Source organism: Pseudophryne corroboree, chromosome 4, assembly GCF_028390025.1.
Source record: "Pseudophryne corroboree isolate aPseCor3 chromosome 4, aPseCor3.hap2, whole genome shotgun sequence".
Lineage (NCBI taxonomy): Eukaryota > Metazoa > Chordata > Amphibia > Anura > Myobatrachidae > Pseudophryne > Pseudophryne corroboree.
In genome coordinates, this window is record NC_086447.1 from 946,580,299 (window position 1) to 946,594,672 (window position 14,374).

At 33.2% G+C, this 14,374-nt stretch overlaps 1 protein-coding gene across 1 annotated transcript in view; it reads left to right on the forward strand.

Moving 5' to 3' along the window:
- MARK1 (microtubule affinity regulating kinase 1) overlaps positions 1-14,374 on the forward strand; it is a 721,120-nt gene that overhangs the window by 623,441 nt on the left and 83,305 nt on the right. Inside the window, exon 11 of the mRNA XM_063919434.1 lies at positions 10,075-10,175. Coding sequence (XP_063775504.1) covers positions 10,075-10,175 — 101 coding nt within the window. The remainder of the gene's footprint in view (positions 1-10,074; positions 10,176-14,374) is intronic.

Genomic DNA, 14,374 nt, shown 5'->3' on the forward strand with positions numbered 1-14,374 from the left:
TAGAATATACAGAGATATGTAGATATCAGATACATACAGAGATATGTAGATATAGATAGATACAGAGATATGTAGATATAGATAGATACAGAGATATGTAGATATAGATAGATACAGAGATACGTAGATATAGATAGATAGAGTAGATAGTATAGATAGATAGATACAGAGATACGTAGATAATAGATAGATACAGAGATATGTAGATATAGATAGATACAGAGATATGTAGATATAGATAGATAGATACAGAGATATGTAGATATAGATAGATACAGAGATATGTAGATATAGATAGATACAGAGATAATGTCAGATATAGATACAGAGATATGTAGATATAGAATAGATACAGAGATATGTAGATATAGATAGATAGATACAGAGATACGTATATAGATAAACAGAGATATGTAGATATAGATAGATACAGAGATATGTAGATATAGATAGATACAGAGATATGTAGATATAGATAGATACAGAGATATGTAGATATAGATAGATACAGAGATATGTAGATATAGATAGATACAGAGAATATGTAGATATAGATAGATACAGAGATATGTAGATATAGATACAGAGATATGTAGATATAGATAGATACAGAGATATGTAGATATAGATAGATACAGAGATATGTAGATAATAGATAGATACAGAGATATGTAGATATAGATACAGAGATATGTAGATATAGATAGATACAGAGATATGTAGATATAGATAGATACAGAGATATGTAGATATAGATAGATAGATAGATAAGATTACAGAGATACGTAGATATAGATAGATACAGAGATATGTAGATATAGATAGATACAGAGATATGTAGATATAGATAGATACAGAGATATGTAGATATAGATAGATACAGAGATAATGTAGATATAGATACAGAGATTGTAGATATAGATAGATACAGAGATATGTAGATATAAGATAGATACAGAGATATGTAGATATAGTAGATACAGAGATATGTAGATATAGATACAGAGATATGTAGATATAGATACAGAGATATGTAGATATAGATAGATACAGAGAATATGTAGATATAGATAGATACAGAGATATAGATAGATACAGAGATATGTAGATATAGATAGATACAGAGATATGTAGATATAGATAGATACAGAGATACGTAGATATAGATAGATAGATAGATACAGAGATATGTAGATATAGATAGATACAGAGATATGTAGATATAGATAGATACAGAGATACGTAGATATAGATAGATAGATAGATAGATACAGAGATACGTAGATATAGATAGATAGATACAGAGATACGTAGCTATAGATAGATACGGAGATATGTAGATATAGATAGACTACAGAGATACGTAGATATAGATAGATAGATAGATACAGAGATATGTAGATATAGATAGATACAGAGATATGTAGATATAGATAGATACAGAGATATGTAGATATAGATACATACAGAGATATGTAGATATAGATAGATACAGAGATATGTAGATATAGATAGATACAGAGATATGTAGATATAGATAGATACAGAGATACGTAGATATAGATACATACAGAGATACGTAGATATAGATACATACAGAGATACGTAGATATAGATACATACAGAGATATGTAGATATAGATAGATACAGAGATATGTAGAATATAGATAGATACAGAGATATGTAGATATAGATAGATACAGAGATATGTAGATATAGATAGATTACAGAGATATGTAGATAGATAGATACAGAGATATGTAGATATAGATAGATACAGAGATATGTAGATATATATAGATACAGAGATATGTAGATATAGATAGATACAGAGATACGTAGATATAGATAGAATACAGAGATACGTAGATATAGATACATACAGAGATATGTAGATATAGATAGATACAGAGAATACGTAGATATAGATAGATACAGAGATACGTAGATTATAGATAGATACAGAGATACCGTAGATATAGATAGATACAGAGATATGTAGATATAGATACAGAGATATGTATGATATAGATAGATACAGAGATATGTAGTTATAGATAGATACAGAGATATGTAGATATAGATAGATACAGAGATATGTAGATATAGATACCATACAGAGATATGTAGATATAGATAGAATACAGAGATATGTAGATATAGATACAGAGATATGTAGATATAGATAGATACAGAGATATGTAGATATAGATAGATACAGAGATATGTAAGATATAGATAGATACAGAGATATGTAGATATAGAGATACATACAGAGATATGTAGATATAGATAGATACAGAGATATGTAGATATAGATAGATAGATACAGAGATACGTAGATAGATAGATAGATAGATACAGAGATATGTAGATATAGATAGATACAGAGATATGTAGATATAGATAGATACAGAGATATGTAGATATAGATAGATACAGAGATACGTAGATATAGATAGATACAGAGATATGTAGATATAGATAGATACAGAGATATGTAGATATAGATACATACAGAGATACGTAGATATAGATAGATACAGAGATATGTAGATATCTAGATTACATACAGAGATACGTAGATATAGATAGATACAGAGATATTGTAGATATAGATAGATACAGAGATATGTAGATATAGATAGATACAGAGATATGTAGATATAGATAGATACAGAGATATGTAGATATAGATACATACAGAGATACGTTAGATATAGATAGATACAGAGATACGTAGATATAGATAGATACAGAGATATGTAGATATAGATAGATACAGAGATATGTAGATATAGATACAGAGATATGTAGATATAGATACAGAGATATGTAGATATAGATAGATACAGAGATATGTAGATATAGATACAGAGATATGTAGATATAGATACAGAGATATGTAGATATAGATAGATACAGAGATATGTAGATATAGATACATACAGAGATACGTAGATATAGATAGATACAGAGATATGTAGATATAGATAGATACAGAGATATGTAGATATAGATAGATACAGAGATATGTAGATATAGATACATACAGAGATATGTAGATATAGATAGATACAGAGATATGTAGATATAGATAGATACAGAGATACGTAGATATAGATAGATACAGAGATATGTAGATATAGATACAGAGATATGTAGAGATAGATAGATACAGAGATATGTAGATATAGATAGATACAGAGATATGTAGATATAGATAGATACAGAGATATGTAGATATAGATAGATACAGAGATATGTAGATATAGATAGATACAGAGATATGTAGATATAGATAGATACAGAGATATGTAGATATAGATAGATACAGAGATATGTAGATATAGATAGATACAGAGATATGTAGATATAGATAGATACAGAGATATGTAGATATAGATAGATACAGAGATATGTAGATATAGATAGATACAGAGATACGTAGATATAGATAGATACAGAGATATGTAGATATAGATAGATACAGAGATATGTAGATATAGAGATATGTAGATATAGATAGATACAGAGATACGTAGATATAGATAGATACAGAGATACGTAGATATAGATAGATACAGAGATATGTAGATATAAATAGATACAGAGATATGTAGATATAGATACAGAGATATGTAGATATAGATAGATACAGAGATATGTAGATATAGATAGATACAGAGATATGTAGATATAGATAGATACAGAGATATGTAGATATAGATACAGAGATATGTAGATATAGATAGATAGATACAGAGATATGTAGATATAGATAGATACAGAGATATGTAGATATAGATAGATACAGAGATATGTAGATATAGATAGATACAGAGATATGTAGATATAGATACATACAGAGATATGTAGATATAGATAGATACAGAGATATGTAGATATAGATAGATACAGAGATATGTAGATATAGATAGATACAGAGATACGTAGATATAGATAGATAGATAGATATAGATAGATAGATAGATAGATAGATAGATACAGAGATACGTAGATATAGATAGATACAGAGATATGTAGATATAGATAGATACAGAGATATGTAGATATAGATAGATAGATACAGAGATATGTAGATATAGATAGATACAGAGATATGTAGATATAGATAGATACAGAGATATGTAGATATAGATACAGAGATATGTAGATATAGATAGATACAGAGATATGTAGATATAGATAGATAGATAGATACAGAGATACGTAGATATAGATAGATACAGAGATATGTAGATATAGATAGATACAGAGATATGTAGATATAGATAGATACAGAGATATGTAGATATAGATAGATACAGAGATATGTAGATATAGATAGATACAGAGATATGTAGATATAGAGATATGTAGATATAGATAGATACAGAGATACGTAGATATAGATAGATACAGAGATACGTAGATATAGATAGATACAGAGATATGTAGATATAAATAGATACAGAGATATGTAGATATAGATACAGAGATATGTAGATATAGATAGATACAGAGATATGTAGATATAGATAGATACAGAGATATGTAGATATAGATAGATACAGAGATATGTAGATATAGATACAGAGATATGTAGATATAGATAGATAGATACAGAGATATGTAGATATAGATAGATACAGAGATATGTAGATATAGATAGATACAGAGATATGTAGATATAGATAGATACAGAGATATGTAGATATAGATACATACAGAGATATGTAGATATAGATAGATACAGAGATATGTAGATATAGATAGATACAGAGATATGTAGATATAGATAGATACAGAGATACGTAGATATAGATAGATAGATAGATAGATAGATAGATAGATAGATAGATAGATAGATACAGAGATACGTAGATATAGATAGATACAGAGATATGTAGATATAGATAGATACAGAGATATGTAGATATAGATAGATAGATACAGAGATATGTAGATATAGATAGATACAGAGATATGTAGATATAGATAGATACAGAGATATGTAGATATAGATACAGAGATATGTAGATATAGATAGATACAGAGATATGTAGATATAGATAGATAGATAGATACAGAGATACGTAGATATAGATAGATACAGAGATATGTAGATATAGATAGATACAGAGATATGTAGATATAGATAGATACAGAGATATGTAGATATAGATAGATACAGAGATATGTAGATATAGATAGATACAGAGATATGTAGATATAGATAGATACAGAGATATGTAGATATAGATACAGAGATATGTAGATATAGATAGATACAGAGATATGTAGATATAGATAGATACAGAGATATGTAGATATAGATAGATACAGAGATATGTAGATATAGATACAGAGATATGTAGATATAGATAGATACAGAGATATGTAGATATAGATAGATACAGAGATATGTAGATATAGATAGATAGATAGATAGATACAGAGATACGTAGATATAGATAGATACAGAGATATGTAGATATAGATAGATACAGAGATATGTAGATATAGATAGATACAGAGATATGTAGATATAGATAGATACAGAGATATGTAGATATAGATACAGAGATATGTAGATATAGATAGATACAGAGATATGTAGATATAGATAGATACAGAGATATGTAGATATAGATAGATACAGAGATATGTAGATATAGATACAGAGATATGTAGATATAGATACAGAGATATATAGATATAGATAGATACAGAGATATGTAGATATAGATAGATACAGAGATATGTAGATATAGATAGATACAGAGATATGTAGATATAGATAGATACAGAGATATGTAGATATAGATAGATACAGAGATACGTAGATATAGATAGATAGATAGATACAGAGATATGTAGATATAGATAGATACAGAGATATGTAGATATAGATAGATACAGAGATACGTAGATATAGATAGATAGATAGATAGATACAGAGATACGTAGATATAGATAGATAGATACAGAGATACGTAGATATAGATAGATACGGAGATATGTAGATATAGATAGATACAGAGATACGTAGATATAGATAGATAGATAGATAGATACAGAGATATGTAGATATAGATAGATACAGAGATATGTAGATATAGATAGATACAGAGATATGTAGATATAGATACATACAGAGATATGTAGATATAGATAGATACAGAGATATGTAGATATAGATAGATACAGAGATATGTAGATATAGATAGATACAGAGATACGTAGATATAGATACATACAGAGATACGTAGATATAGATACATACAGAGATACGTAGATATAGATACATACAGAGATATGTAGATATAGATAGATACAGAGATATGTAGATATAGATAGATAGATACAGAGATATGTAGATATAGATAGATACAGAGATATGTAGATATAGATAGATACAGAGATATGTAGATATAGATAGATACAGAGATATGTAGATATAGATAGATACAGAGATATGTAGATATATATAGATACAGAGATATGTAGATATAGATAGATACAGAGATATGTAGATATAGATACATACAGAGATACGTAGATATAGATACATACAGAGATACGTAGATATAGATACAGAGATATGTAGATATAGATACATACAGAGATATGTAGATATAGATAGATACAGAGATATGTAGATATAGATAGATACAGAGATATGTAGATATAGATACATACAGAGATACGTAGATATAGATAGATACAGAGATATGTAGATATAGATAGATACAGAGATATGTAGATATAGATAGATACAGAGATATGTAGATATAGATAGATACAGAGATATGTAGATATAGATAGATACAGAGATACGTAGATATAGATAGATTCAGAGATATGTAGATATAGATACAGAGATATGTAGAGATAGATAGATACAGAGATATGTAGATATAGATAGATACAGAGATATGTAGATATAGATCGATACAGAGATATGTAGATATAGATAGATACAGAGATATGTAGATATAGATAGATACAGAGATATGTAGATATAGATACATACAGAGATATGTAGATATAGATACATACAGAGATATGTAGATATAGATACATACAGAGATATGTAGATATAGATAGATACAGAGATATGTAGATATAGATAGATACAGAGATATGTAGATATAGATAGATACAGAGATATGTAGATATAGATAGATACAGAGATATGTAGATATAGATAGATACAGAGATATGTAGATATAGATAGATACAGAGATATGTAGATATAGATAGATACAGAGATATGTAGATATAGATAGATACAGAGATATGTAGATATAGATAGATACAGAGATATGTAGATATAGATAGATACAGAGATACGTAGATATAGATAGATACAGAGATATGTAGATATAGATAGATACAGAGATATGTAGATATAGATAGATACAGAGATATGTAGATATAGATACATACAGAGATATGTAGATATAGATAGATACAGAGATATGTAGATATAGATAGATACAGAGATATGTAGAGATAGATACAGAGATATGTAGATATAGATAGATACAGAGATACGTAGATATAGATACAGAGATATGTAGATATAGATAGATACAGAGATATGTAGATATAGATACAGAGATATGTAGATATAGATAGATACAGAGATATGTAGATATAGATAGATACAGAGATATGTAGATATAGATAGATACAGAGGTATGTAGATATAGATAGATACAGAGATATGTAGATATAGATACATACAGAGATACGTAGATAGAGATAGATACAGAGATATGTAGATATAGATAGATACAGAGATACGTAGATATAGATAGATAGATACAGAGATACGTAGATATAGATACATACAGAGATATGTAGATAGAGATAGATACAGAGATATGTAGATATAGATACATACAGAGATACGTAGATATAGATACATACAGAGATACGTAGATATAGATACAGAGATATGTAGATATAGATAGATACAGAGATATGTAGATATAGATAGATACAGAGATATGTAGATATAGATAGATACAGAGATATGTAGATATAGATAGATACAGAGATATGTAGATATAGATAGATACAGAGATATGTAGATATAGATAGATACAGAGATATGTAGATATAGATACAGAGATATGTAGATATAGATAGATACAGAGATATGTAGATATAGATAGATACAGAGATATGTAGATATAGATAGATACAGAGATATGTAGATATATATAGATACAGAGATATGTAGATATAGATAGATACAGAGATATGTAGATATAGATAGATACAGAGATATGTAGATATAGATAGATACAGAGATATGTAGATATAGATAGATACAGAGATATGTAGATATAGATAGATACAGAGATATGTAGATATAGATAGATACAGAGATATGTAGATATAGATACAGAGATATGTAGATATAGATAGATACAGAGATATGTAGATATAGATAGATACAGAGATATGTAGATATAGATACATACAGAGATATGTAGATATAGATAGATACAGAGATATGTAGATATAGATAGATACAGAGATATGTAGATATAGATACATACAGAGATATGTAGATATAGATAGATACAGAGATATGTAGATATAGATAGATACAGAGATACGTAGATATAGATAGATACAGAGATATGTAGATATAGATACAGAGATATGTAGATATAGATAGATACAGAGATATGTAGATATAGATAGATACAGAGATATGTAGATATAGATAGATACAGAGATATGTAGATATAGATAGATACAGAGATACGTAGATATAGATAGATACAGAGATATGTAGATATAGATAGATACAGAGATATGTAGATATAGATAGATACAGAGATATGTAGATATAGATAGATACAGAGATATGTTGATATAGATAGATACAGAGATACGTAGATATAGATAGATACAGAGATATGTAGATATAGATAGATACAGAGATATGTAGATATAGATAGATACAGAGATACGTAGATATAGATAGATACAGAGATATGTAGATATAGATAGATACAGAGATATGTAGATATAGATAGATACAGAGATATGTAGATATAGATAGATACAGAGATATGTAGATATAGATAGATACAGAGATATGTAGATATAGATAGATACAGAGATACGTAGATATAGATAGATACAGAGATACGTAGATATAGATAGATACAGAGATATGTAGATATAGATAGATACAGAGATATGTAGATATAGATAGATACAGAGATATGTAGATATAGATAGATACAGAGACAGATAGATAGATAGATACAGAGATATGTAGATAGAGATACAGAGATATGTAGATATAGATAGATACAGAGATATGTAGATATAGATAGATACAGAGATATGTAGATATAGATAGATACAGAGATATGTAGATATAGATAGATACAGAGATATGTAGATATAGATAGATACAGAGATACGTAGATATAGATACATACAGAGACAGATAGATAGATAGATAGATAGATAGATAGATAGATACAGAGATACAGAGATAGATAGATACATACAAATAGATAGATATAGTTAGAGAGATAGATAAATAAATATATAGATACAGATAGATAGATAGATAGATAGATAGATAGATAGATATAAATAGAGATACAGATAAATAAAGATATAAATAGAGAGAGAGAGAGATACAGATAGACATAGATATAAAGATATAAATAGAGATAGATAGATAGATAGATAGATAGATAGATAGATAGATAGATAGATAGATAGATAGATAGATATAGATAGATAAATAAATATAGTAGATAGATGGATAGATAATTAGATAGCTAAATATACAGAGAACATTGTATTCTCATTGAGTTTCCTTTTTATAAATGATGTAAAGATCATGATAGACAGTACAGAAAAAATGATAGTTATTTTAGGATTAACAACAAATATCCTGTTTTATATGTTTTCAAGTTAAATATAAGGACCTGCGCATTCCACGTGATTTGCTGGTCTGCAGTTACACACACTGATTTCTAACATGGACACAAGATCTGAAGATGTTTCTTGTCCCCCTGTAGAATAGCCTGTTTCCTGGCAGTGGGATGACGAGAAGAAACACATACGTATGTGAACGCACTACTGATAGACTCAATGCTGTACAGAATGGAAAAGACAGCAGGTAACCCTATGTTATACAGAAAGAGGCTCCTTACCGCTACAAGGACATAGATGTCTCTAGAGACTGAGAAAATGGCTTCGCTGTAGTAATACATAAAACGTTCTCTCTCCTACCGGCGTATCTGACCTACCGGCGTATCTGACAGACGTATATAGACCTGCCTGGGGCAGGGAAGTTTGGTATTTGTAAAAATCAGAAAAAAAGATTACGTGGGGACCCATCCTAATCACTAACCAGCCACGGACCTCTCAGCCTAGGCTAGCATTAGAGAATAGGGGGGGAACACAGCGTGGGATTCCCCCCAGGCTGTATCATCCAGTAGGATGACACTATACATAGCGTGGGGTCTCGCTGACATACATAGTTATCCCGCCGGATGTCACCCCCCCATCCATCCATCCCCCTTCAAAAGATGAAATAAATAAATAGGGGAGCTACGAGCTGAAAAGTGGAGAACAGAACAATACAAGTTATATCCAGAAATGCGAAGAATCCGGTGTAGTCCAGTAAATGCTGCATGACATATTATACATCTAGATAAGATAGCAGTATAGTCCACTTCAATTTTATATTGTTATTTTTTTTTTGTAAACATGCAGAACAAATGAGAAAACACAGAGACTATGGGGTAAATTTACTAAGAATCGTATTTTCCCGTTTGAGGTCAAAGTTCAATCACGAATGACATCGAAAGTGTAAATATGCAACTTTTTGAATTGATTACGACTAATTTACTAAGCTGCCGTATTCTGCATTTTCGGTTTTTCCGATGTCGATGTCATTCGTTTTTTTAGGCAGTGTTTTACGTGAGTGACTTGTAAAACACTGCCGACTTTAATACAATGAATCTCGGCCGGATCTGAGAGATCCGTGCTGGGCTTCATTGTGCACCTTGTAAAAAAAATTAAAAATGTTTAAACTTAAAAAAAAAAATGCGTGGGGTCCCCCCTCCTAAACCAAACCAGCCTCGGGCTCTTTGAGCCGGCCCTGGTTGCAAAAATATGGGGGGAAAATTGACAGGGGTACCCCTATATTTAAGCAACCAGCACCAGGCTCTGCGCCTGGTCCTGATTCCAAAAATACGGGGGACAAAAAGCGTAGGGGTCCCCCATATTTCTAAAACCAGCACCGGGCTCCACTAGCTGGACAGATAATGCCACAGCCGGGGGTCACTTTTATACAGTGCCTTGCGGCCGTGGCATCAAATATCCAACTAGTCACCCCTGGCCGGGGTACCCTGGGGGAATGGGGACCCCTTCAATCAAGGCCCCCCCCCAGCCACCCAAGGGCCAGGGGTGAAGCCCGAGGCTGTCCCCCCCATCCAATGGGCTGCGGATGGGGGGCTGATAGCCTTTGTTGAAAGTAATGAATATTGTTTTTAGTAGCAGTACTACAAGTCCCAGCAAGCCTCCCCCGCAAGCTGGTACTTGGAGAACCACAAGTACCAGCATGCGGCGGAAAACCGGGCCCGCTGGTACCTGTAGTACTACTACTAAAAAAATACCCCAATAAAGACATTACACACACACCTTGAAAGTATAACTTTAATACATCCATCCACACCTCCATATACACATACTTACCTTATGTTCACACGAGGGTCGGTCCTCTTCTCCAGTAGAATCCATGGTGTACCTGTTGAAAAAATTCTACTCACCAAATCCAGTGTAGAGGGCTCCTCGGATAATCCATTTGTAATCCACGTACTTGTAAAAATAAAAAAACGGGACACCCGACCACCAACTGAAAGGGGCCCCATGTTTTCACATGGGACCCCTTTCCCCGAATGCCAGAAACCCCCTCTGACTGATGTCTAAGTGGGTTTCTTCAGCCAATCAGGGAGCGCCACGTTGTGGCACCCTCCTGATCGGCTGTGTGCTCCTGTACTGTCTGACAGGCGGCACACGGCAGTGTTGCAATGTAGCGCCTATGCGCTCCATTGTAACCAATGGTGGGAACTTTCTGCTCAGCGGTGAGGTCACTTTCGGTCAACCGCTTTCAGTTCGTGGTCGGGTGTCCCGTTTTTTTATTTTTACAAGTACGTGGATTACAAATGGATTATCCGAGGAGCCCTCTACACTGGATTTGGTGAGTAGAATTTTTTCAACAGGTACACCATGGATTCTACATGGAGAAGAGAACCGACCCTCGTGTGAACATAAGGTAAGTATGTGTATATGGTGGTGTGTATGTATGCATTAAAGTTATACTTTCAAGGTGTGTGTGTAATGTCTTTATTGGGGTATTTTTTTAGTAGTAGTACTACAGGTACCAGGGGGCCCGGTTTTCCGCCGCATGCTGGTACTTGTGGTTCTCCAAGTACCAGCTTGCGGGGGAGGCTTGCTGGGATTTGTAGTACTGCTACTAAAAACAATATTCATTACTTTCAACAAAGGCTATCAGCCCCCCATCCGCAGCCCATTGGATGGGGGGGACAGCCTCGGGCTTCACCCCTGGCCCTTGGGTGGCTGGGGGGGGGACCCCTTGATTGAAGGGGTCCCCACTCCCCCAGGGTACCCCGGCCAGGGGTGACAAGTTGGATATTTGATGCCACGGCCGCAGGGCACTATATAAAAGTGACCCCCGGCTGTGGCATTATCTGTCCAGCTAGTGGAGCCCGGTGCTGGTTTCAAAAATACGGGGGACCCCTACGCTTTTTGTCCCCCGTATTTTTGGAACCAGGACCAGGCGCAGAGCCCGGTGCTGGTTGCTTAAATATGGGGGAACCCCTGTCAATTTTTTTCCCATATTTCTGCAACCAGGATCGGCTCAAAGAGCCCGAGGCTGGTTTGGTTTAGGAGGGGGGACCCCACGCATTTATTTATTTATTTTTTAAATTAAAACATTTCCCACCCCTTCCCACTGAAAAACATGTACAGATCTCATGGATCCGTGCATGCCTATATAAACACGGGATAAAAAAGCAGGTCTGTTTTTTTTTAGCACTTTTTCACGATTTGTATTTCATCACGGCAGTGTTTGGCTATTGTCGGCAGTGTTTGTGTTTTGCACTTTTTAGTAAATTCCCGATTTCTACCAAATTGCAGGCGTATTTGACCGATGGTGTATTGATTCGTGATTTTTTCCTAGGACTTCCAAAATATTACGAATGCCCTCATCACTGCCGTGATTTTTGCTTAGTAAATTACCGAGATGACACTTTGAAGAAAAAAAGGCATCTCTGTCAAAATCGGGACCTTAGTAAATATACCCCTATGTATGAATAGGGGAGGGGTGGAAAGGGGAAGGAGGACCATATTAAGATGGGTAGAATAATTGGGAAGACCAAACTGATTGAGGTGAGCACTTGCCATCCGTAACGAAAAGGGGTGAGGCTGCACCTGCAGGGAGAGTATAGGGGGCAAGGTAATGGTCTCTGAAAGTGGTGCTACCAAGGGCTCCAAACCACAGAAAATGTATCTACCGAGTCGTGGCGTAGGGCTGGAATATATTCCATTGAGGCTACATACCAAATTGTATTAATCTCCGCTTGTAAGGATGGGCAGAGAGTTGTTTCCAGTTAGCTGCTATCAATTTGGCGGAATTGAATATGTGGTTGCATAATTTGCTCCCTGGTCTGGAAATGCATTCCAGTGGTTTGCAATGCATGAAGTGGATTTTGGGGAATGGGGGAATTAAAGATTTTACCCAAGAGAGAAAAATTATCATTCCAATAAGGACAAAATTCCTGGGCAATCCCACCACACGTGTGAAAATGAGCCCTTGGAACCACAGTATCTCCAACACAGATCTGAACTTAAGGGAAAGATATTATGTATTCGTACAGGAACCATGTACCACCTTGTAGGCATTTTTCCTTGATATTCGAGTTTAAAGAGACTTTAGCAGCCAACTCTCTTCCTCCGGAGATACACCCATATCATGTTCCCAGGCTAGTTCCAATGGCTCTTTGGTGGGAGATGGGAACCGGCAAGGAGAGAGTACAGAATGGATATAGCGCCCCTACGGTCAGGAGTATAAAAACACGTTTGTTCAATGGGGGTTGGAGGTCTGAGTTTGTCCGGCTTACTCAGAGAGCGCACAAAACTGGTAATCTGCATATCGTCAAAGTGTCCAGCATGTTGTACACCATATTTCACGCAGAGGGCTGAAAAGTTTATTGGGGCAAATTCCCCTGAGCTGTGTATAAATCTGGTTATACCCACTGTGACCCAAGGGCGCATATAGGAAGCCATATA